The sequence below is a fragment of the Xenia sp. Carnegie-2017 genome, unplaced genomic scaffold, assembly GCF_021976095.1.
Source record: "Xenia sp. Carnegie-2017 unplaced genomic scaffold, XeniaSp_v1 HiC_scaffold_21, whole genome shotgun sequence".
NCBI classification, from domain to species: Eukaryota; Metazoa; Cnidaria; class Anthozoa; order Malacalcyonacea; family Xeniidae; genus Xenia; species Xenia sp. Carnegie-2017.
In genome coordinates this window covers 7,997,612-8,022,459 of record NW_025813484.1, presented here as the reverse complement: position 1 = coordinate 8,022,459, position 24,848 = coordinate 7,997,612, and the positions used below count along the sequence as shown (strand labels likewise).

Here is a 24,848-nt window from a genome sequence, read left to right as displayed (position 1 = left end):
AAGGGAAATTTTAGCTTTAGTGCTCGAAATATTTTCCAAGTGAAAGCCAATATATCAAGGGAGAAAAACTATTTTGAAAAATCAGTTAAACTAATCGTAAACGGAATGGCTGAAGTTGAACAAGAAATCCAAAGAGAATTACGAAGATGTACAACACGAGAGGAACGTGATACATGTTGGAAGAAAAGTAAAAAATATATTGTGGACACGGCTGAAGAACTCAAGACAAAAATGGAAGATGAAGTGCGAACAATTTCTTTTAATAATGAAGATGGATCAACAACTCTTGAACAATGGAAAAAAGACATGATTCATAAAATTTCTATGCAAAAACGAAGTCAAGAAATGTCTGTCATAGCATGTTGTGAGGCCACTTTTAACTATCTACAGCAGCGACAAGATGTTGAAGAGATGCAACAAAGTTATGAAAAGCAGCTTATGGAGAAAGCAGACTATTTAATGTCAGATCAAATTGCAAATGAGGAGGAAGAATCTAAAAAGATATTCGGTAAGTTCAAGCATTTGTCAGACATTTCACGAACATATTGCTATGTTCATAATAGCCGAAAATAAGACTTTTAAAAAAGCCATCATAATAATCAAATAAAGAAGGATAAAAGGTTTTTCATTAATAACGTTTCGTCTTTAACTTAAGTTATCTTCAGATAATTTGAGATAAATTATATACATCAGGTTTTATAAGTTTGAAAATTTGTAATCCAGGCATTGAATATATAAAAGATAAACGTTTCTCCGGATTTTTAAATGATTTTTATTGAGCTTTCGACTCGTTGCTTCGAGCCTTCATCAGAATGAGGATATATATTTACACGTGCTTTTAGCTTGGAGACGTTTAGAGCGTCTAATTCTCATTCTCATTCTCATTTAGAGCGTCTCATTCTGATGAAGACTCGAAGCAACGAGTCGAAAGCTCAATAAAAATCATTTAAAAATCCGGAGAAACGTTTATCTTTTATACATCAGGTTTTAAATACAAGCATATATTACAGGGTGTTAAATTACTTGTGAGGGGAGTAGGAAGTTTAGATGACGGAATTAAATGAGAAGGGCGGTATATTAAAGAAGGTGAAGGGGGATTGTGTTGCCTTGGGTGTTAAGAGAAGGTTTAAGTTTGGATATAAGAAGGCTTTCAAGAATCATAACGTCATAATTGTCGGAGGAGGAAGAGAGAATTGAGAAGTCATTAAAATCGGCATAGTGAAATTTATTTTTTACATGGGAAAGAATTGCAGATGGTGGTGAACATGAGGAAGGTTTTTCTGTTAAGGGAGAGACTCCCAAGTGTTCCGACACACCAGAATATTTCCTTTAACAGGGAAACCTTCCTTATGTCCAACACCATCTGCAACTCTTTCCCATACAAGAATTACATCCCACTCTGCCGATTTTAATGACTTCTCAATTCTCTCTTCCTCCTCCGACAATTATGACGTTATGATTCTTGAAAGCCTTCTTATATCCAAACTTAAACCCTCTCTTAACACCCAAGGCAACACAATCCCCCTTCACCTTTTTTAATATGCCGCCCTTCTCATTTCATTCCATCATCTAAATTTCCTACTCTCCTCACATGTAATTTAACACCCTGTAATTTATGCTTGTATTTAAAACCTCGTGTATATAATTTATCTCAAATTGTCTGAAGATGTCTTAAGTTAAAGACGAAACGTAATTATTAAAAACCTTTTATCCTTCTTTATTTTATTTTTGTGATGGCTTTTTTAAAAGTCTTATGTTGGGCTATTATGTTCATATTCAAAATTCGCTTTCCGCCTGGCAAATCTCTAGCCAACATATTGCTATGGTTTAAACAGCCAGTCTGTCCCACTTCAAAATGTTGTATTGCTAATGTAACAAGTATGAACGACTCTTGAACAAGTGTTAGATCTATTCATATTCGTACAATGTTTGATATTCATAAGAAATGTTCTTCACATGTGCCCATTGAAAAAACTAAATGTCATAAATACTTTGATAAAACCAAAGAAAAAGTAGTCGGGCTCAATATGAATAAAACTTAGCAAAATCTGACGAATTGACGTAACAGATTGTTTGAACAAAAACTTAAGACAGTTATGTTTTGTTTTTAGCTTGGAAATTATTTGAGGAAAGTGTAAATTTCACGAAAGATGAAGAACCTGCGAATGGTATGTAGATATATCTACGTATGAGAAATGACGTAAATATCAACGAGAAGGAAGACGATAAGGTGTTGAATTGACATGATAAAAAAAATTTCATAACTTTTAAGCAGAAGCTCAGCGCACCGATAAAGTTTGAAGATTGAAAAGTTGTTAAAATTTTTAACTTCAGTCTTGCAAAAACACGTCGGAAATTTCATTAGAGATGGGTAAAATATTTACTACGCCTGAGGCTATATACTTATAGCTCTCTTACGCCTATGACAAATAGAATTTCTATATGTCTGTAGTTAAAAGTCGCGTTATTCCATATCTGCAACACATATTCCCAATCATTCACTTTCAGAGACACTACCGGATGTAGTTTAAAATGGTTTAATTCAACTTTACTTCTTTTAACGCACTTTGAACAAATAGCCTCACGTATTTTAGCGATGAATCTCGTCCATTTTTGAGAAATTTCATTACAAAGCTGCGCAATTTTATCACTTATAGGTAGCATGTTTTATGGTTTATGCTAAAGTTTGTAAAAAACATTTCATTAAAACAACAATTTTTTAATAGCAAACATGTTTCGACATTAACATAATGCCATCTTTAGTACGAACGATAGTGTTACGAAATATGATACAGTATAGGAACATATGAATAAATTATTTACATTGAATGGGAGTGTGATCTATCTAAAGTAAGTACTTTGAATGACATGTTCCTATCCGTTGTACCATTTGAGATGGATTTCGCGTATAGTAAAAAAAGCAAAGTTATTTTAATTGATATTGTTGAAAAATTGTTGTTGAAATCGGCAAAAATATTGTTTTTCATGGAGAACATGATCAAAAAATTTGGATACCCTCAGTTTTCAAAAGCGTCCAGGGCCCCTGACTACAACGATTTAAAAACAACTCTCTACAAAAATAGATCTCGTTTTCAAAAACACTTATGTCATGAACGAATTAATTCAAAACCTTCAGTAAAGCTGATAGTATACGAGCAAGCTTCTGTTAGATTGGGAAAACTGTGAAATCTTGGCTTTCTGAGGGGATTTAAGAAGCAAAAAGGAGTTATTTGCATCAGCGAATAATAATTTTATTGCTTCCGCGCGTTATTTTGTAGTTTAAATTGTAGGAGATATGTTAATCAGGGAGAAACGAAGAGAGGGTAGGACACACTCTAAACATATACAAAAGTACTGGGGAAGTTTGTTACTATTTAGTTTATTTACTCAAAGCAGTCCGCGTGCTAAGGTCATGAAGTTCAAGGTTAATTGCAAACGCTGCAAGAGCAAACATGCTGTTTGCTACAGTTATTTGCATTTTGTTCAAATGCACATAGTGTGATTTACGTGCACAGGTGTTAGCCTCATTGGGTAATGCACAAAAAATCACTTGTCATTAAGCAAGTGGCTATCGTCAGGTGAAGTTTAACAAAAAATCCATTTGTTTATTTTTCGAGTTGGAAATATTTTATATCCCGAGACTCCACGGGAATATTTGTCTTTGGGCTGTACACACGGTTATGGCAAGCGTATACCCTGTTAAGAAATCAGAAATTCTCTTTCAATTCCAGGCGACCCTTCAAGACTTATAGCTTTTTGACTATTTTGTTTATGTTGTCTTTCATTTGTCTCTGTCCGGTTTTGTCAGTAACAGAGTATGGTTTTCATAGAATGTTTAAGATGCTTCGTCTGGTTTCAATAAACAGGGGGCTAGTCACCGTTTTTGTACGTTTGCCCATTTATATCGGCTCCCTTTTTTGTATGCCATTCATTAAAAACCGTGTTGTCCTAAATTGTGTAATTACTCCTTTCCTTTGTTTGCAATTGCATTTTATCGTTTCCTTGAAGCTTGTAGCTTCTCCTTTAGTTTCCATTTAGTATATCAGTGTAATGATGCTACTAGACCAAGCACCAGGATTCAACGCCGAGCACAGATATTGACACCATGGTCTCTGGGTCAACGAACCCGTACATGTTCTACACCTACGTCAGCAGAAAATGAGTTGTCAGCAATGCTCGAATCCTCAATTTCATCGTCAACTGCGACCAGTATGAACGATGCGACCATAGCGAAAATTGCCACAGCGTTGGCTCAAGCTGTGAAAGAAAGTTTGCAGACCTCTGCGACAGTAAACGACACAAGAAAAGTACCTATTAATAGTATGTAAAGATTTTGATTCAGTTTCGATTCTTATTGATGCTCAAGTAAGCTCAAAAATTAAAGCTAAGATCTGTGCAAACGAGTTTGTTGACTTCAGTTCTCTTCTTAGTTCAAGGGGCTCTGATAGTCGATGTCAACTCTCAGTAACTCAAAATGATGACTTCGTTCCCACTCTTTCTTTGGAACCTACTACAAAAGTTAAGCCCAACTAACATTGAAATGTGGACTTCTGCCTTTCAGATTTTTGTTGAGATATACACTAGTAAGTTTCCCCAGGATGCCTCCGCATTGATGAAGTATTTTGAGGTTGTTCGCGATTTAGCCGCGCGTGGTGCAAATTGGTAATTTCATGAACACAGTTTCGTTATATGCGCCAATCTTAGTTGCACGATATGCCTTGGAGGACAACTCATTTTGAGTTTTGGATCAGAGCGAAAAGTTTTAATTGTAATATCGTAAATCGGTCACGTCCAGGACAATCTCTGTCTTCTCCATCGGGCATCTTCGTTCAATTGGGTTTTTGTCAAGTCTTTCACAGAGGATTTAAATGTTCAGGTTGCTCTTACAAACATACTTGTTTTAAATATGGTTCGCAGCATCCAGCCAAAGGGTGTAAGTTTCGTCCCTCAGGCAAGTTTCACACGGCTGGAAAATCAGCAACAACTAAACAAGCTTCCAACCCCCGTAAGACTTAACTGTTTACTACCTTTGTTACAAGGATACAATGCTCAAAGCGTTTTAGAGTTATTTGAAGGCTTTACGCATGGTTTTCCTTTTCATTTTGAGGGTGTTTATAGCCCCTTTCGGGCGCACAATTTAGTTTTGGCGAATAAAAATCCGATTGTGTTCAGCGCTACGCTTGTAAAAGAAATTCCGGCAAGTGGAATTGGGGAGCCATTTCCAAACTTGCATGCATTACCTTTAGGTGTAGTGCCAAAAAAGGTTCAGGGCGAATTTCGGTTGATTCACCTTTCGGCATGGTGCGTCTATTAACGATGGTATTCCTTCTGCATATACAACAGTGTCTTATTCGCGAGTGGACAATGCCATTGCAATTATTAAACGCTCGGGGAAAGGCTGTTTTGGCCAAAGACTGATATGAAGAATGTATTTCGTATCATTCCCATACGTCCTCAGGATTGCCCTCTTTTGGGAATGTTTTGGCAAGGTAACTACTATTTTGATCGGGCAATGCCCATGGGCTGCGCATTGTCCTGCCGCAGTTTTGAAAAGCTTAGCACTGCACTAGAATGGATTGCTAAAACCCATTTGAGCATTGAACATATTATTCATATTCTTGATGATTATCTCATTGTCGCCCTTTCTTTCGACCAGTGTTGCGTTGCATTACAAGGGCTTCTATCCCTTTGTGATCATGTTGGTGTAATAATAGCTCAAGAAAAAACAGTGGTTACTGTAAATATCCCAAGTTTTGCTAGCATTGAGCTCGATACGCATGCTATGGAAGCCCGTCTACTATGTGCAGCCCCGTTTTAGCAAATACATTTCTGCATTGTGCTTCAAATTGTACTATATGTTATCAGAAGCGAATGGCTGAATCTTCCTTCTTTTATACATCAAAAGGTTGGAAATGGTGTTTTTTACTGTATGCAATCGTGGTTGCTCTGCATACACCATCCTTTCTCTTGGGTGTTGACGAGAAGAAAAGAAAAACGAGGAAAACATCGCAGATAATATCGTCAAAGAGGAAAACGTATACACCTCAAAAGATAGGATTGATCATGTAACGGGTACGTTTTCATTTGTTATGAACGAGAAAATATTGGATAGTTTATCGGGTTTAAAAACATGCTAGATTGCTTTTCGTGCTGGATTGTACCGCACACCTTGCCCAAAGTCGTTTGAAGTTTGTGCAAGGAAGGTGTGAGTGCTTGCATCTTCGCATCACAATAATTCACTTGTTCGGAAAAGTCAACAAATTTTGTTAAAAATAGCAACACAACAGTCAACTTTTTATGTACCCAAAAATACGTACAAGAAATATTATATTTCACGGATGCATCAAAGCAAGGCTGCATATGCATGGGTCTGTTCAATGCCAACAATAAACAAAATGAAAATACTATAAAGAAACGTTTTCAAATCGATTTTGTTGAACTGAAAGGGGCCTTTTTAGCAATTGAATCTCTTTTACACAAGTGGGCTCCTCATTAACTTTGTTCCTGAACGTGTGCAACACTACATTGGTTCATACATGAATCATATAAGAGGGACACATTCTGCTTAACTCATTCAACTTGTTCAGGATCGTTTAACTTGGTGCATCAAGTGAGACATATTCGTGATAGTGTTTCAGGCAAGTGAAACAGCCGCCCAGATTATGACTTCCTTGAGTACTTTCTGTTCGGGTAGCAACGATTGTATGCTAGATCAAACATCATTAATCCCTTGTTTGATCAATGTAAAACCGACTTCTTCATCTTGAGATCAACTCACTAACTCCCAACTTTTATAAGCTGGAGACCAGACCCGATTGCTTACCTGTCAGATGAATTCACCGTAAGATAAAAGTGCCTGCATGACACTAAGACCGATAATTATATATTTCGACCGGAGGTTATGAAATATATTATAGAAGCACTGTTTTGCCTGTCAGTATTATTGAGTAAACAAAGGAAGTAATATAAGTCGCATCCAGTCATTATCCTTTAAGAGATATACCCTAACAATTGCCAAACGACAGGAAGAGGTCATTATGCCACAGTTTTTTTGCTTGGGGCTACGCGGTGAAATGTCTCTGCATTTCGGCTAAGTTTATCCGAGAGTGGCAAGCACTTGTCGATTTTTAAATTAATCTCTGTAAATGGCGTTTCTTTTCAGTCGACAACCATTTTCAAGAGCTGATTCAGTAGTCAACCCTTTAGGGAGACGCTTTTAATTCTAACACGCAGGATATATTGAAGCTGGACTTAATGTGCGATCTATATTAGCTGTTTTTCTCTCAATTTTGTGCAGAAACACTACGTTCTGGAAGAATAATAGTTCTCATGACCTTTACTAAAATAAGGATTTTAGCTTTCTTTGTCATTCTCATCATTAGGTTGAAGCAGATATCCAAATTATCGTGGGAGAATTCTACTTCAAAAAAGCCATTCATATGGTATTGCACAAACGTCTTCATATTTTAAAAAACTTCGTTAACGGTAAAATTTAGAAGAATTTTGATTTCCTTGAAACCAAAAAAGATCGGAAATGGCTTTTATTTTTGCCGCATTCTTGGGAAATGCTAGTCATATAAATCATGGCAGAAGTCTTTTCTTGCAATCTTTCGAAGTTGGTATTCGATTTTATGCTATCCAAGACAACTTTTGTAAGCAATGCGATTTGTAACACTATTTCTGGTTGTTGTTCCTGCATTTTATACAATCGGCACCTTAACATGATAACAACTTCAGTGGTTCCAAGGGACTGCTTCAATCACTGCAAGATTGTCATTGGCATGGATATGCTCGAGCTGTTGTTCCTGAATTGTATACATTTGGCGCCTTAACACGATAAACAACTTCATGCTCGAGCTGTTGTAGAGCTAATTGCATTGTGACTAGTCTCATGTTCTCAACCGTTTAACCATCAGAAAATACAAAAATTACCTTCTGTTTTTCGTATATTCTTCTAAAGAGACTAAGACATTGTTTTTGTTATCGCCCAACTGATTACTCCTTTTGCTTCAATTTTGCACAACGAGTTAAGCTCATTTAAGCCAATCCCTTTCTTACCTAACCATTAGAGCATCTGATATTTAGCTTGGGGCTACATCTCTGTAGCTATTACATACTTACCTGGATTTTCAAAGGTCTAATAATGTAGGCCGTATTCCCCACTATCTGAGTTTATCTTAGCAAGATCAAGTTATATCAAATTTTATGATTTGGATCTTTTTGCAACACTATCATATTATCTTGGATGTCGATGTATAGCTTAAATTACAGGTAGTATTAATCTTAGTAGTTTGTTGTAGGACGTGTAGTATACCCAAAATAAAATGCAACGGTTATTTGTTTGTAAATAATTTTATATGATTTTTTAATTAGGTGTAAAAAAATTTTGTCAGACTACCTTCAAATTAGGTGTAACTCCCAATAAAAGAAAAGAGATTTCTCATCAAACAAAACGAAAGATACTATCGGAACTCTGCGAACGTTTAGGTCTTAAAACAACACTTTCATTAAAACATGCGCGTACTTTTGGAAAGTTTAATGACGATGAACTGACTTCTCATGACCAAATCTCAAATCCTATGCTAATGCCAAATAATGCTAATGATGTCCAACTATCAAGCACGTGAGTGTAAATTGAAACCATTCAAAGAATTCAAAGAAAGTTGATAAAGTATACAATAAATTAAATGGTTATGGTTCTGATGCAAGTAATAGCGAAGACGAAAGTAAAGAAAATGACTTTGACTCAGATAAATTAACAACTGAAATTCTTAAAGGTGAAAACCCTATGGATGCTTTGTTAGCAATTTTTTCTTGCTCTGATAATTTCCTACGACGAGAAATAGTTGTTAAACAGAGTGCATGTAAACTTACCGTTCCGTTTATTTTATCGGATCATTTTTATTCAATGGAAAGCACAATGGTTTTACTTTCAGCGTTTGAAAAAATAACAATGTCTTGGAGAGGTACTACGACAAACGGCTCTGCTAAAGTGGTCTACGCAACAGAACATCCATTTCCTGAAAATTGTCCTACGCAAATAGTTATATTCTAATAAAAAATTACTTGTGTAATGTACTTTTACTAAGAATCAAAAAGTATGAATAAGGAACTTCAAGCCCAACTCTAAATATTTGATTTCAAAAGTTCTATAAGCTTAACGTCACCCGTTTATTGGGAACCTGTTAGTTCCAAACTGCATTTTGTTAACTCGTGAAAGGAATGTCTAACATAAATATATACATGACGTAATTTCTGAAATTATGAAAATTGCAGTGCATGTCAATGACATAGGTATTGATCAGTGAAATTGTCGATCGCAAATATTTTGATGTTCGAATTTTTATAAAAAAATTAAATTTCAGTGAATTTTAAAAAACAAAAATAACTTTATTCTTTAGATGCAGGAAAATCCAAACTAACCATGGACAGTAAGAACTTGGATAACTTCCACAAAGAAAAGCAAAACGATGATGTCGACCTTGCAGAAAGCCTTCCTGATGTAAGAGCTAAGGACAAACAACCCTCGAAGATTCGAAAACGAGGTATAAATAATCATAATAATTATTTGTTCTAAGATTCTTATTTAAATATAAAATTAAATCTTTGACATTTTCTAAAGTGCCTTTAACTCTTTTCCGCCATTTTATCTCTCAAGATTTCTCATTTTATATCTCAAAATGGCATAAATAACAATTGGAGTGGTATTTTTTGCGCACGAGTATGTGAAGTATTTGACGTACCTGTGTATAGGTTCCTGGTGATTGCAATCTGACTTTTTTCGTTTTTGTTTATATGTGTTTGTTACTCTCTCCTCGGCTTTAGTATTCCATTGATTCCAAAAATATTTGAATTGTTTACTTATTTTTGAAGATTTTATATTGCTTGAAAATATCGAAGCACTTTAACATTAGAGAGCTTAATCTAGCGATGTTTTGAAATCTGTAATAACCACCCGAGTTTTGTGTTCACTCCAGCTATTTTAAACCAACAAATCAGGTATGTAAGAAATGCATGTATAAATTCAACGTGTTTATTGGATATTTCTTGGTGTGCACTTGACGTCATCAAGCATATTGTCGCTCAGCTCGATGACAAGCAATAATGTTTTGGCTTTATAATTTGACATGGTAATGCACAATGGGATTTTTGGGCTGTTTATGGCTCCTAAAATGACATTGCGCAGAATAGGTTAAAAAAATTACTAGATTTTGAAAAGTTATCTTAAATAATGACGAAAAAAAACGCAGTTTTCTTATTCAGTGTTAACCTTTTGTGTGGTGTATATTCATGTAGTTTTTCAGTTGTTTATCAAATCGAAATGACATATGTTTACAATTGCTTTACGTAGTTTGACTGTTAACTCCAAGGAACACAATAGATATTTCGAGTGATTTGTTGATATCGTTCTCTTGTCGATCAACAAGTGCTTACAGCTATGAAAGAAACTTAATCTTTCACTTGTACAATATATGGCTAAATAGATCGTTATTATATATTCAAATTATATGTATTGAATTTGTATACTTTGAAAATGACAATAATGGCCGCTTTTTGTTAGCACTAGCGTATCCAGTGTTTGTGAAAATAAATCATAGCTGCTCAATTTCAAATTCAAAATACTATAAAAAAAAGACTATTGGTTTTGAATTTCTAAAGAATATATTTTTACTAATGGCATTGCCTCTAACCTAAATATTTTCTAAAATGAGCTGCAGTAGTTTATTTTGACGTATCACTGTCTGTGCAGCCCCGTTTTAGCAAATACATTTCTGCATTGTGCTTCAAATTGTACTATATGTTATCAGAAGCGAATGGCTGAATCTTGGAAAGAAGGTTGGAAATGGTGTTTTTAATTGTATGCAATCGAGGTTGCTCTGCATACACCATCCTTTCTCTTGGGTGTTGACGAGAAGATATTTTGATTTTTTGCTGTCTATGCTACTGGAAAAGCTGCATGATAAAATTGTGTAACACAGTTTCAAAAAACTTTTTTGTCTTTAGTTGAGAAAGAATCTAAACAAACCACGGAAAAAAATTATTTGAATGATTTTGACAAAGAAAAGAAAAACGAGGAAAACATCACAGATAATATCGTCAAAGAGGAAAACGTATACACCTCAAAAGATAGGATTGATCATGTAACGGGTACGTTTTCATTTGTTATGAACGAGAAACTATAGGATAGTTTATCGGGTTTAAAAACATACTAGATTGCTTTTCGTGCTGGATTGTACCGCACACCTTGCCCAAAGTCGTTTGAAGTTTGTGCAACGAAGGTGTGAGTGTTTGCATCTTTACATCCCAATAATTCACTTGCTCTGAAAAGTCAACAAATTTTGTTAAAAATAGCAACACAACAGTCAACTTTTTATGTACCCAGAAATACGTACAAGAAATATTATATTTCACGGATGCATCAAAGCAAGGCTGCATATGCATGGGTCTGTTCGATGTCTACAATAAATCAAATGAAAATGTTACAAAGAAACGTTTTCATATCGATTTTCTTGAACTGAAAGGGACCTTGTTAGCAATTGAATCTCTTTTGACAAAGAAGCTCCTCATTAACTTTGTTCCTGAACGTGTGCAACACTACATCGGTTCATACATGAATCCTATAAGAGGGACACATTCTCCTTAACTCACTGAACTTGCTCAGGATCGTTTAACTTGGTGCATCAAGTAAGACATATTCGTGATAGTGTTTCAGGCAAGTGAAACAGCCGCCCAGATTATGACTTCCTTGAGTACTTTCTGTTCGGGTAGCAACGACTGGATGCTAGATCAAACATCATCAATCCCTTGTTTGATCAATGTAAAACCGGTTTCTTCATCTTGAGATCAACTTACTAACTCCTAACTTTCATAAGCTGGAGACTAGACCCGATTGCTTACCTCTCAGATGAATTCACGGTGAGATGAAAGGGTCTGCATGACACTAAGACTGATATATATTTCGACCGGAGGTTATGAAATATATTATACAAGCGCTGTTTTTCCTGTCAGTATTATTGAGTAAACAAAGGGAGTAATGTAAGTCGTATCCAGTCATTATCATTCAAGGGACATACCCCTACCAATTGCCAAACGACAGGAAGAGGTCATTATGCCACAGTTTTTATTCTAACATGCAGGATATTTTGAAGTTGCACTTAATGCGCGATGTACACTTGCTGTTTTTCTCTCAATTTTGTGGAAAAACACTACGTTCTGGAAGAATAAGAGTTCTCATGATCTAAAAAAATGATTTTAACTTTCTTCGTCATTCTCAGCATTAGGTCGAAGCAGATATCAAAAATATCTTGGGAGAATTTGACTGCAAATAAAGCCATTTAAATGGCATTGCATAAACGTCTTCATATTTTAAAAAACTTAGTTAACGGTAAAATTTAGAAGACTTTTGATTTCCCTGAAAATTGCTTTTATCGGAAATGGCTTTAATTTTTGCCGCATCCTTGAGAAATGCTAGTCACTGAAAATTATGGCAGATGTCTTTTCTTGCAATCTTTTGAAGTTGGTATTCGATTTTGAGCTATCCAAGACAATTTCTGTGAGTAATGCGATTTGTAACACTACTTCTAGTTGTTGTTCCTGCATTTTATACAATCGTCGCCTTAACACGATAAACAACTTCAGTGGTTCTAAGGGACTGCTTCAATCACTGCAAGATTGTCATTGGCATGGATATTCTCCAGCTGTTGTTCCTGCATTATATACAATCGACGCCTTAACACGATAAACAACTTCAGTGGTTCCAAGGGACTGCTTCAACCACTGCAAGATTGTCATTGGCATGGATATGCTCGAGCTGTTGTTCCTGCATTTTATACTATCGGCGCCTTAACATGATAAACTACTTCAGTGGTTCCAAAGGACTGCTTCAATCACTGCAAGATAGTCATTGGCATGGATATGCTCAAGCTGTTGTTCCTGCATTATATACAATCGTCGCCTTAACACGATAAACAACTTCAGTGAATCTAAGGGATTGCTTCAATCACTGCAAGATTGTCATTGGCATGGATATTCTCCAGCTGTTGTTCCTGCATTATATACAATCGTCGCATTAACACGATAAACAACTTCAGTGAATCTAAGGGACTGCTTCAATCACTGCAAGATTGTCATTGGCATGGATATTCTCCAGCTGTTGTTCCTGCAGTATATACAATCGGCGCCTTAACACGATAAGCAACTTCAGTGGTTCCAAAGGACTGCTTCAATCACTGCAAGATAGTCATTGGCATGGATATTCTCCAGCTGTTGTTCCTGCATTTTATACAATCGGCGCCTTAACACGATAAGCAACTTCAGTGGTTCCAAAGGACTGCTTCAATCACTGCAAGATAGTCATTGGCATAGATATGCTCAAGCTGTTGTTCCTGAATTTTATACAATCGGCGCCTTAACACGTTAAACAACTTCAGTGGTTCCAAGGGACTGCTTCAATCACTGCAAGATTATCATTGGCATGGATATGCTCGAGCTGTTGTAGAGCTAATTGCATTGTGACTAGTCTCATGTTCTTAAACGTGTAACTATCAGAAAATACGAGAATTACCTTCTGTTTAATTTATGAACTTGATTTACAGCTATACCATTCTTACTAATCGTTTTTCTAGAGTAGGACCAACCATTTTTTTCTAGCTACGTTACTGGCAAAGCTAATAATATTATGTAACACAGTTTTGTAAAAAAAAAATAAAGCTAATTAAGATAAATCTTTTTTGTCTGTAGTTGAGAGGGACTCGAAGCAAACTACGGAGGAAAACAGTTTGGCTGATATTTGCATAAAAGAGAAAAAGGAGAAAAGCGAGAACGTTGAAAACGTCAAAGATAACATCATCCAGAAGGAGAAGGAAAACGCCTCAAATATTAGCGTCCATTGTGTGAAAGGTACGTATACATTTGTAATAAGCCATAAGATATAAGATGATTTATGCTGGTCTCACAACATAGCTACCGGATTGCATTTCGTGCCAGAGTGTCTTGTTTTATAACCGGCACGAAAACTGGCCTTTTAAATTACGCGCAAAGCTAATGCAAGTGGATTGTGAAAGGGAAGTATGAATACTTCATTAGCACTTCACATCAATTTACTAGAACAATTTTTGTTAGTAGTAGTAACAATTCTCAAATAAGACAGAAAAAAACACAAGGAAAGAAATAAGAATGATAGTATAGTCTAGAACAATTAGTGATTAAAGCTTGATGATAGCCATAATAGTTTCATATTCGATTCACGCTAAATCATCAGTGTTATAACGAAACCGGTAAAAACATGGAAAGATTCCCCCTAAATAGCATCTTGTAACCCTGGTGACAATTTCGTACTTTCGCTGAATAAACTAGCCTTTGTGCCTTGAATGGATTGTATTTTTGACGACGATTACCGCAAATGTACACTAGCTATTAATTGAGGGTATTATATCAAGGCGCACTAGATTTAGTTGTAGCTGCGGCTGTAAATATCTGTCGGATTAAGCTGGATTAAAAAACTTTGCAAAAAAAATTTGTGGGCCGAAGAGATTTCTACCTTGGAGAAAGGTTGCGCACAAAAATGACAAAGCTAAACAGCAATTGGAGCACATGGGGTTAAAATATGGACATGCAATGATGTAAACTTGTTGAAGCCAAATTCTCTTTTTTCACGATCAATAGCTTGCGATATTTAGTTTGGCCTATCCCTCCGTTAAATTGTTTTCCCAACTGCCTGTGTTTATCTTAGATAGATAAAATTATTATTTTGATGGTTTGGGTTTCCTTGAAACAGTGTCAAACTGTGGCATAAAGTTTTGCTTTCTTTTCGCAATATATAGTATCGCCGTGCTTTGAGCTATTGTAAATTTTTGGTTGATTTTGAACACACAAAAGCACAGGCATACCAATATTACGGGTAAAATTAATCCAAGTTGTTATTTGTAAGGCGTGTGCTGTGTAGTACACAAACTATAAATATAACAGCTAAATTCTTGGAGATCATTCTATAAATGTTTTTTTTTTCAATTAGGCCGAAAAGAATTTCGTCAGGATTTCGAATTGGGTGTAACTCCCAATAAAACAGAAAAGATTTCTCATAAGATAAAACAAGATGCATTATCTGAACTCTGCGAACGTTTAGGTCTTAAAACAAAACTTACATTGAAACATGCACGTACTTTTGCAACGTTTACTGACGACGAACTGACTTCTCATGACCAAATTCCCAGTTATATTCTTAAAATGTTAATGATGGCTAATCACCAAGCACGTGAATTTAAACTGGAACCATTAAAAAAATATAAAGTTATTATAAAATCAAATGATGATGGTACTGGTGTAAGTGATAGCGATGACACGGATGAAGATGATTCCGATGATAGTGATAGTGATGACGAAAGTGAAGCTGTGGAAGGAATTAACCCTATGGATGCTTTATTAGGGATTTTCTATTGTTCTGACGATTTCTTGCGACGGGATCTAGCTGTAAAACTTAGTGAATGTCAGCTTAGCGTTCCTTTTATTTTACCTGTTCCTGATGATCCAGCAAAAAACCCAACTGTCTTGCTTTCGGCGTTGGAAAAAATAACAAAATCTTGGAAAGATGCCACTTCCGAAGATTCTTCTAAAGTTGTCTACGCAACGGAACATCCGTTTCCCGTAGTGTCTTTTATTCGGCTGGGTATTGTGACCATGTCCAAATCGTCCCTGATGAATAAGATTATCAGTGATGGTAATGGTGATCATGATTTCTTTTTTCATAAAAATATCAAAGGCGGTGATGTGGAAAGGAAAGTCGTTGATGGATTAGTAGAGCTTGTGTGGTATCTTCCTGGTGGAAACAAGAAGAACTCTTTGCAAAATGAAATCTGTTTTACCAATTTACGTGGAAATGCTCAGAGTTTCAAAAAGCAAGTTAATGTACTTCGAGAGATATCAAACATTTTGTGTATTTTATTGCCTTCGAAAATGCCTGACAAACGCATGAAAAATTTTTTGGATGAAGCTATAATGTCCAAAGGTAAAACACTTTTGATTTTTAACGAAAAAAGGCAAAAAGAAGTGAAGAAGTACTACAAAGATTTAGAGAGGTATCATCGTACAAAATTGTCTTCCTGTACAAAAGCATCTAAATCAAATGTATATGAGTTTTTCAATTATGTTCGCAAGGTTATACAAAGCAATATAAAAGAGGCTGAAGACAGTAACAAGCAAGAAAGTAAACTGAAATCTTTAGCAAATCTCAAATGCCAATCAAAGGAATGTGGTGTTTACTTTGATGACGACCCAGCTTATGCCAAATTGGAAAAAACTGTGGAAATTTGGATTTCTGATGGGATTCAAAATGCAAAAAACCTGTTTAAGCTACAAGGTCATGTACCAATTTTAGCAGATTTAGAAAAAAAGATACAGAATCCAAAATTTCGTCCCACTATAAAACAAGAAGACGTTGTCAATGAATTATACCAAGAACGGGAAAATGAAGAAAAGGCTCAGATTGAATCGTTCAATAGTATGAACAAAGATGTTACTAAATTCCTTTATTCCCTAACTGTAATGAATGAATGGGAACTGAATAGAAATTTGCATCATTTGAAATATTTGTTAGACAAAGTTTCTCTATCTGTGATGACTGATTTACATAAAGAATATCGTCGGGCATTACTTTCTGTTAAAGAACCTACCAAAAACACGCAAAGTGATAGGCCAGATTCACAAACCAAGGAAGAAAAGAATTTAAATAAACTGGAAGAATTGATATTAAAGTCTTCATTTGGTTTGGAGCATATCATTAGAGAGATTGCCCAACTTTATCAGCTTACTGATGTTGTAGTGAATGATTATGCTGGTGTTGCAGCGAAAATTCTTCTTTCCGGAGAGCCTTTGGAATTGCTGGATGGTGATTCAGGTTACATACCAATGAAATGGTTTAATGCTGTTTATGAAGAATTAGAAATGCAAACAAATAACGCTAGCATTTACGTCATTTCTGTGTTAGGTATTAAAAGTTCCGGTAAATCGACAATGTTAAATACAATGTTTTGCTTAGAATTCCCTGTAAGTGCAGGAAGATTTACTCGTGGTACTTTTGTTAGTCTTGTTCCAGTTAGTGAGCATGTTAAATGTGACTCAAATTTTGATTATGTGCTGATCATCGATACTGAAGGTCTAAAAGGAATGGCTGACCCAATAGTGAGAGAACACGATAATGAATTGGCAACTTTTGCTGTTGGTGTGGCTGATGTCACGATTGTCAATATCTTTGGTGAAAACTATAATGAAATGAAAGAGTTTTTGGCGATGTCTGTTCATGCTTTCTTGAAAATGAAACTTGTTAAAGACAAGAAATCATGCAAGATCGTCCATCAAAATGTTGCTGCTAATGACGCTGCAGATAAGTTAATGATGGATAGGCGAAATCTAAAACAAAATCTAGACCATATGGCAAGGCTTGCAGCAATACAAGAAAATTGTGATGATCAGTTTCAAAAGTTAGATGATATCATTGCATTTGACGAAAATAAAGACGTATTTTACATACCAAGTCTATTGAAAGGAAGTCCTCCCATGGCTCCGATAAACCCAAATTATGGTAGAGACTTGCAAAAAGTAAAAGAGAATGTTATTCAGCAAATGTGCTCAAAAGAAGTGGTCAAGCTAACTGTTTCTTCATTCCGTAAACGAGTTAAAGATCTATGGCAAGCCATGCTAAAGGAAAACTTCATTTTCAGTTTCCGAAATGTGATTGAAATCAGAGCTTATGCATCATTAGATAAAAAACTTTTCAAAGAATCAGTAAAACTAATGGTAAATGGAATGGCTGAAATTGAAAGAAGTATTGAAAGAGACTTAAAAAGATGCACAACACGACAAGAACGAAATAAATGTTGGATGAGCAATAAAAGACGTATATTTGCAGAGGCAGAAGAACTCAAGATGAAAATGGAGAAAGAAATGCAGACTTTTTTTGAAAGCAGTGAAGATAAATCTACACTCGAGCAATGGAAAGAAGACGTGATGGAGAAAATTAAAAGATACAAACGAAATCAGGTAGCGTCTGTTATAGAAAATTGTGAGGCAACCTTCCACCATCTGCAACAACAACAAGATGTTGAAGAAATGAAAAAAATTTTTGAAATGCAACTTCTGTGTAGAGCAAAAAAATTAATGTCATCTCAAAAAACAAATGACGAAGAAGAATGTAAAGCAACATTTCAAAAAGAATGGAAACAATGGATTGGCGAAGTTCCTCCTTGTGAGGAAGTAAGGCGTGATGTCAACCAATATATGGTTCATGTTCTTCTACCAGAAAATTCTGATCTCAGAGCTGACATGTTAATGAAACTAGAACCAAAAAAGTATAGAATTTCTCCTTTTTTTTATGCTGATCCTGTCATTGATAACAGTATGCTTTCATTTAAGGGAGGGTATTTTTCGAAAGTGGTCCAAAACGTGTATAAGTGGTTCATACACGATGCTATTTCAAGGGCAAATTTTGTCAAAAATAAAGTTATCTCTCAAGGAAAGATGTTTGTAGAGAGAGTTTCCAACATTGCTGTTAGATTTACTACTAATGATCTTATAACAATGTATGATGAAATCATTTCTACTATTGATAAAGAAACAGAGAAACAAAACATGAAGTTTAAAAAACCATTAGTATGTGACATACTTTTATACACATTTGCCCGTGCCTTTCCTATTTTTGATAAAATGGAAGACCGTTATGTTGAAGAGCGTGATATTCTACGGAATCTTGAAAAAACATTAAGACCAAGGCTGGAAAAGTATTTTATCAACCTTTGCAAAGAGATGGAGAAAGAAGTTTTGGCTGCTACATCATTGGTTGACGTGCTTCGCGAGCCTATAAAATCAAAACTTAACAAAGGCATTGTAACAGCAGTTGATACTAAGCTTTTGACAAAAAGCATGTTTCTTAGCAAGGCTCACTTTCATGCCACTGTTTTGATTCAACTTGGAGAAAACCCTAGTTTTGAATTGTTTGTTCCTTATTTAAAGAATCCTATTCAATTTTTGGAAAATAAATTAAAGGAATACGTGGAAGACTTTTGCTTGAACACAGAATCGAAACTGGTGCGATCTCTGTTAAAAGATGAGGGAGAGAGGCTGAAGTCAAATATTTTTTCTGCCATTGAAGACGCAAATAAGAAAGCTAGAAATGAAATCGAACGAGGAAGCGAGAGTTGGAAAGTAATGAATTGGATTGAAAAGTTTGTGGAACAGTGTCCTTCTCTTGCCATCACGAAAGAAATGTTTGGTTTTGCTACATTGGATGAAGATTTAAAAGAAACGGATTTATTTGACAAAAAAGTTCGTGAGTTTGTCGAAGACTTTGTACAAATCCTTACTGATGCTGAACTGGATAGTGAAACTATTAGTAATTGGCAGCCAGCACCCCACAAAAGGCTTTCAAAGTTACTGCTTGAGTGTCAGGCTGTTTGTCCTTTTTGTAAAGCTTTGTGTGATCAGACTATGGATTACCAACAATACTCGACAAATTTACACCGTCCTCTGGGTTTGGCAGGTCATTACAATTCCAAAACTAAGATTTTGATTTCCGATATTTGTACATTTCTTGTAGCCGGAAATGACACATTTAAAAACATTGACACAAATTGGCAACCCCATCCATACAAAGATTATCAGTCAGTAAACGATTACTACAAATCGTGGAAAATTCCTCCAGATCGCTCATATGAAAATTCTAAATATTGGCAGTGGTTCATGGTAAAGTTCTCGAAACAACTGGCGAAACATTATGAAGCAAAGGAAGCCAAAATACCTTCGAGTTGGAAAAGTGTGACCTTCAGTGAGGCCGTAAAACAACTGAAGGAGCAATACAACTTATAAAAATCTTCATCAAAAACGTCGCCTGAAGTCGATTTTTAATCAATGTTCTTATTGTACCTCGTTTTTGTTGAAATATAATTTGATCAGTACCGGAATCATTTGATGTTTTTTTTTGTTGAATAAATGTTTAAAGAAGTAGACTAAAAGTGTTGTGATTAAATTTTTGTATTGTTACCTACCAATGCGTTAGTGAAATATGGCGATCAATTTGTTTAGAACTCTACTTATAATTTAACAGCTTTAACTATGTAATCTGTATTTATTAAAAGACATCGAGGAAATATTCATTTCTTGACTATATAAACTGCAAGTAATTTACCTTCCAAAACATTAAATAAATAATATAACGATAATCAACAATTTCAAATACAATTTATTTTGCTGTGCTGGATCTTAGCTATAATTGTTAGAAAGACAAACAAAATAACATATTCACTACGACGAAAACTAATCACATTGACAACATAAAAAACCATCAAATGGCAATGGTGAGAGTAAAAATGGCCTTTACATCTTATTTATGATAAATATCGAGTGGGCTTGTAACATTACGTGCAAATATCTTTTTACTTATGGAGGTCGTGGTGGAAAAGCTATATGATACTGACTTATTGGTGAAAGGAGAACATTGTTATGATTGAAATCGATAAAATCTTTTGCTGCTAAACGTTCATTTGGAATTTTGTCGTGATATATGTTTCTGTCACAAAAAGTGCTGTGGCTTGTTCAACAAATTATTTTGTCGCTAAAATATTCCTTTAATAACATGAGCCATAATTTAATCTTATAGACTTCAATGAATTGCTTCAATTTAATTAGAAAAACGGTATAAGTAATGATTCTTAACTTTATTTGTTGCACATAATTTTTATTTTAAAGTCTTGTAACTAAGCATAATTCTCTAGATTGTAATTTCGTATCATGTATGTTGTGTACGAGCCTTAATAACGTATGAGACCGTCAATTATTTATTGTAACTATATTTAATTTTTCTGACGATACTTCTATATATCAATTATCGTTTACTTTTCTTAAACATGTAAAAATTTATATAAAATGTAAACATGTTATTATCTACACAGATATGTGCTATTGCATAACCTGTATTTTTGTTGCAAAATGTCGTAATATGAAACAATACAACCACTCACCTGTACAACATTCGAGTCATATTCATGCTTTGCATGTATAACTCATGGGAAAATGATCCACCATGTCGGTTGATAACTATAAATTATTATGATATTTTTTGTTAAGACACCTGCATGGTTGATATGAAAACCATAAAAAGATAATATCACTTATTTACTGATTAAGGGCCCATTCACACTTAATTCGTTTGCTAAGCAGTTAGTTGATTCGAATATGATTCGTTTTAAAATGAAAAAGAAGGAGTGTTTACAGTTAAAGTTTTATCAGCATTATTTTTCGCTTGATAACATAGTATCAAAAGAAACTCAAAAGGATAGATATGGCTTTGCAGGTATTTTAGTCTAATTATAGGATATTGTGGGTAAATACTTTATAATCTATAGTTTAAGTAAAAGTAATGTTTACATTTGCTTCACATTATTGACATTAAATTTTGGCGCCTTTCTTTAACTATCTTTGAACCTTTGATAATAACAACATTTAACGAATAGAAATGGCGGAGATTACTGCAATGGGCATACTTTTACGACAATACCAAAAGAACGCAAAAAAAAACAGCCAAAAGATCGAGGGTGATACAAAAAAAATGCAGCAACACTTTCAAAAGAGTGCAAGGCGTCACGTCGCGTTACTTTTTGCTTATAAGTAAAATTGTAAAATATTGCTGCAAGCAGACGCAGCAAAACGAACACGTGACATGTGTGACCGCATGAAAAGTCTACTTACTAAACTAAAAACATGTGATTGATCAAGATTGACCTGATTCTATTCGTGTTGCATGTTCACATTATCATGCAGACTAAACTAACCCGATTCGAGACCACCTTCTCAAGTGGCCCAAGTTAGTTCGGAGCGAATTCGTTTTTGCATCACTTGCAAGTGTTCACATTAGTGCCCTAATACGGACTCAAATCGATTTCGAATAGATTTAAAGTGTTAGTGTGAATGGACCCTAAATCAAAGGAAAAAACGTGTTTTCATTGGATATTTCTTAGTCAAAGCAAACACTGCATGAGAGGGTCGTACTGAGCCCTTTCTTGAAACATCTTATATTTTTGGTGTTTTAGCGTTGTGAAAGAGAAAAAATAGCTCTATTTTTCATCTTTGCAGAAGCTTGCAAATCTGTAAAATGTTTTTATGTAAATGTTACCAAATGATTTCCTAAATTAATGTTCTTTTTTTTAATGTTCCATAGCGTCACATAAGCTAAATTAAAAATAGGAAATCTTAGATAATATAAAATCATCTTTCGTGTTTGTTGCACGCATGCCGTGTTTAAGTAATACAAAAAGGACTTTTGATTGCCTGGGGTTTAGTAACTTTTTCAACTAGATAGCTCACTAAATTTGCAATTTCAAGAGTTGCTTTGACTATAAGGATTCCACCGAAGAAGTTTTAGCTGAAAAACTTCCGTTTGCCGAAGTGCGCTTCGTCGAGGTTGGTAATATGACCATTTCCAACTCTTTTCTGATGAATAATGTTATCAGTGATAGCAATAGTGAAGAAATATGAAAAATGGTGAATTTAGAGGCAAAATCATGAATGCATTGCTTTGTGGAGCTTGTATGTGGTATCTTGCCTGTGGTCTGACAGGATTATTTTGAAAAGCAAAATTTGTTTTCCCAATGTCTGTGTAGAATTTTGTTATTCCATTTTTTTTTACTGAACATATGGAAATACTCTGCTGGATCATAGACATTGCTTTCATAAATTCCAGACAAAAAGATAATAAAGTTTTTCAATTAATCAAAAGTATCCAGATTAAGGTAAAACATTGATTTTTGGTGAGAAAAAAGAATAATAAGCGATGAAATACTTTAAAGATAAGGAGGATGAAGATCCATCGAAATTTCCTTTTACCACAAGGTGTGACAAACCCAACCAATACATTTTTTTTATATGTAATAGCTCCATTATCCAACAAGAGTCACAAGGAGCTGAACCAAAAGCTTTAATGAAATATCGAACGTTAAAAAAGCATTTAATTTTCATGATGATAAGTCTGGCAATTTTTGCGTGGAGGACTAGTTTGAAAATTCGTTTAATAAAGAGTGAAAGAAGTTAAAAATCTTCTAAGGTTACAACAACATGGCCCAGTTTTGGCTGATTTGGGATGATAAAATATCATGCTGAATTGTGGGGCAGTGATGAAAGGCCAACACGTAGCATCAGAAAAGTTAATGATGTCAGTAGGGATATTGAAAAAAACGCTGTACATAAAATTTCTTTCATGATGACATCATGTATTGAACACCAGCAACCATTTTGTAATTGTTTTTAAATTTAGCTTCAAGCATCGATTGTGCAATAAAGATTAAATTTTCCATTGTTCTGAAAATTTCTTACGACAATATATAGCTGTTAAACTTAGCGAATGTCAGCTTAGCGTTCCTTTTATTTTACCTGATCCTGGCGATCCAGTGGAGAAGCAAACTATCTTGCTTTCAGCGTTGGGAAAAATAACAAAGTCTTGGAGAGGTGCCTCAATCAACGACTCAGCAAAAGAGGTGTACGCAACTGAACATCCCTTTCCCATAGTGTCATTTATCCGGGTGGGTAATGTGACCATGTCTAAATCTTCTCCGATAAATAAGATTATCAGCGATGGTAATGGAGATGATGAATTCTTCTTTAATAAAAACATTAAAGATGGTGATGTTAAAAGGAAAGTCGTTGATGGTTTGGTTGAACTTGTGTGGTATCTTCTATGTAGGTGTGAGAAGAATACCTTAAAAACTGCAATATGTTTTGCTAATCTACGCGGGGAAGCTCAAAATTTCAAGAAACAAGTTAATATAATTCGAGAAATATCAATTATTTTGTGTGCTTTATTGCCCTCGGAAATACCTGACAAATGCACGATAAATTTTTTGAATGATGCTCTGCTGTTCGATGGCAAAAACATGCTCATTTTTAATGAAAACATGCGAAAAGAAGTAAAAAATTTCTACGACGGCGTGGTCGATCAGCATTCGACAAAATTATATTCCTTCACTAAATCATTAACGACATCCTATTACAGATTTTTGAAAAGTATTCGCCAAGCAATCCAGAGAAGCATAAAAGAAACAGAAGTGAAATCTCTAGAAAAGGTGAGGTTACTATCTAAAAAAAGGGGAGTTTATGTTAATGATGACCAAGGTAATGTTGAGTGGGACAAAAATTTCAAAACTTGGCTTTCTTTTGGGATTGAAGAAACAAAAAAGTGGTTAAAGCTTCAACTTTATATACCTGTTCTGGCGGATTTAGAAAGAAAGAAACATAGTCCAAAGTTTCGTTCCAACAATGAAAACACGGGCTGAGAAAACAATGTAAATGAACCGGATGAAAATATAAGAAAAGAAAAGTAGGCTCATATGGAATCATTCCATAAGATGGATACAGAAATTCTTCATTTCCTGAATTCCACTGCTGTGATGGATGAACGAATGCTGAACAGAAATTTGCAATGATTGAAGTATTATTTAATATGGCTTCTCTATCTGCGATGGCAAAGTTGCATCAACAATATCGTTTAAAGCTACAAGAAACACACAATGAAATGCTTGATTCACAATCTCAGGAAGAAAATCATTTGAAAGATTTAGAAGCATTGATATCATACTCTTTATTTAGTTTGGAGCTTGCTCAACTTCATCAACTCTCCGGTTTTGTAATAAATAATTATGTCAGTGCTGGTGCGAAGATTCTTATTTGAGGTCAAATTTTGGAATTACTAAATGGTGATTCAGGTTACCTACCCTTAAAATGGTTTGATGCTGTTTATAAGGAAGTGGAACGCGAAACAAATAACGCTAGAATATGCGTGATTTCTGTGTTAGGTTTTCAAAATTCTGGTAAGT

General features: G+C 34.9%; 1 protein-coding gene across 1 annotated transcript; it reads left to right on the top strand.

The window, feature by feature from the left end:
- The first annotated feature begins 15 nt into the window (after positions 1 to 15).
- Positions 16 to 19,854, top strand: LOC124443521 (interferon-induced very large GTPase 1-like). The gene is made up of 4 exons (XM_046993974.1): positions 16 to 508; positions 11,005 to 11,148; positions 13,741 to 13,899; positions 15,014 to 19,854. The coding sequence occupies exons 1-4, from the start codon at positions 106 to 108 to the stop codon at positions 19,852 to 19,854; spliced, it is 5,547 nt and encodes a 1,848-aa protein (XP_046849930.1). The 5' UTR covers positions 16 to 105.
- Positions 19,855 to 24,848: the final 4,994 nt, after the last annotated feature.

What these genes read in the sequence shown, in the direction of transcription:
- LOC124443521 (XM_046993974.1), top strand. Translation starts at nt 106, where the DNA reads ATGGCTGAAGTTGAACAAGAAATCCAAAGAGAATTACGAAGATGTACA. An exon ending in TAGGATTGATCATGTAACGG is followed by an intron (nt 11,149 to 13,740) that starts GTACGTTTTCAT and finishes TTTTGTCTGTAG; the next exon opens with TTGAGAGGGACTCGAAGCAA. An exon ending in TAGCGTCCATTGTGTGAAAG is followed by an intron (nt 13,900 to 15,013) that starts GTACGTATACAT and finishes TTTTTCAATTAG; the next exon opens with GCCGAAAAGAATTTCGTCAG.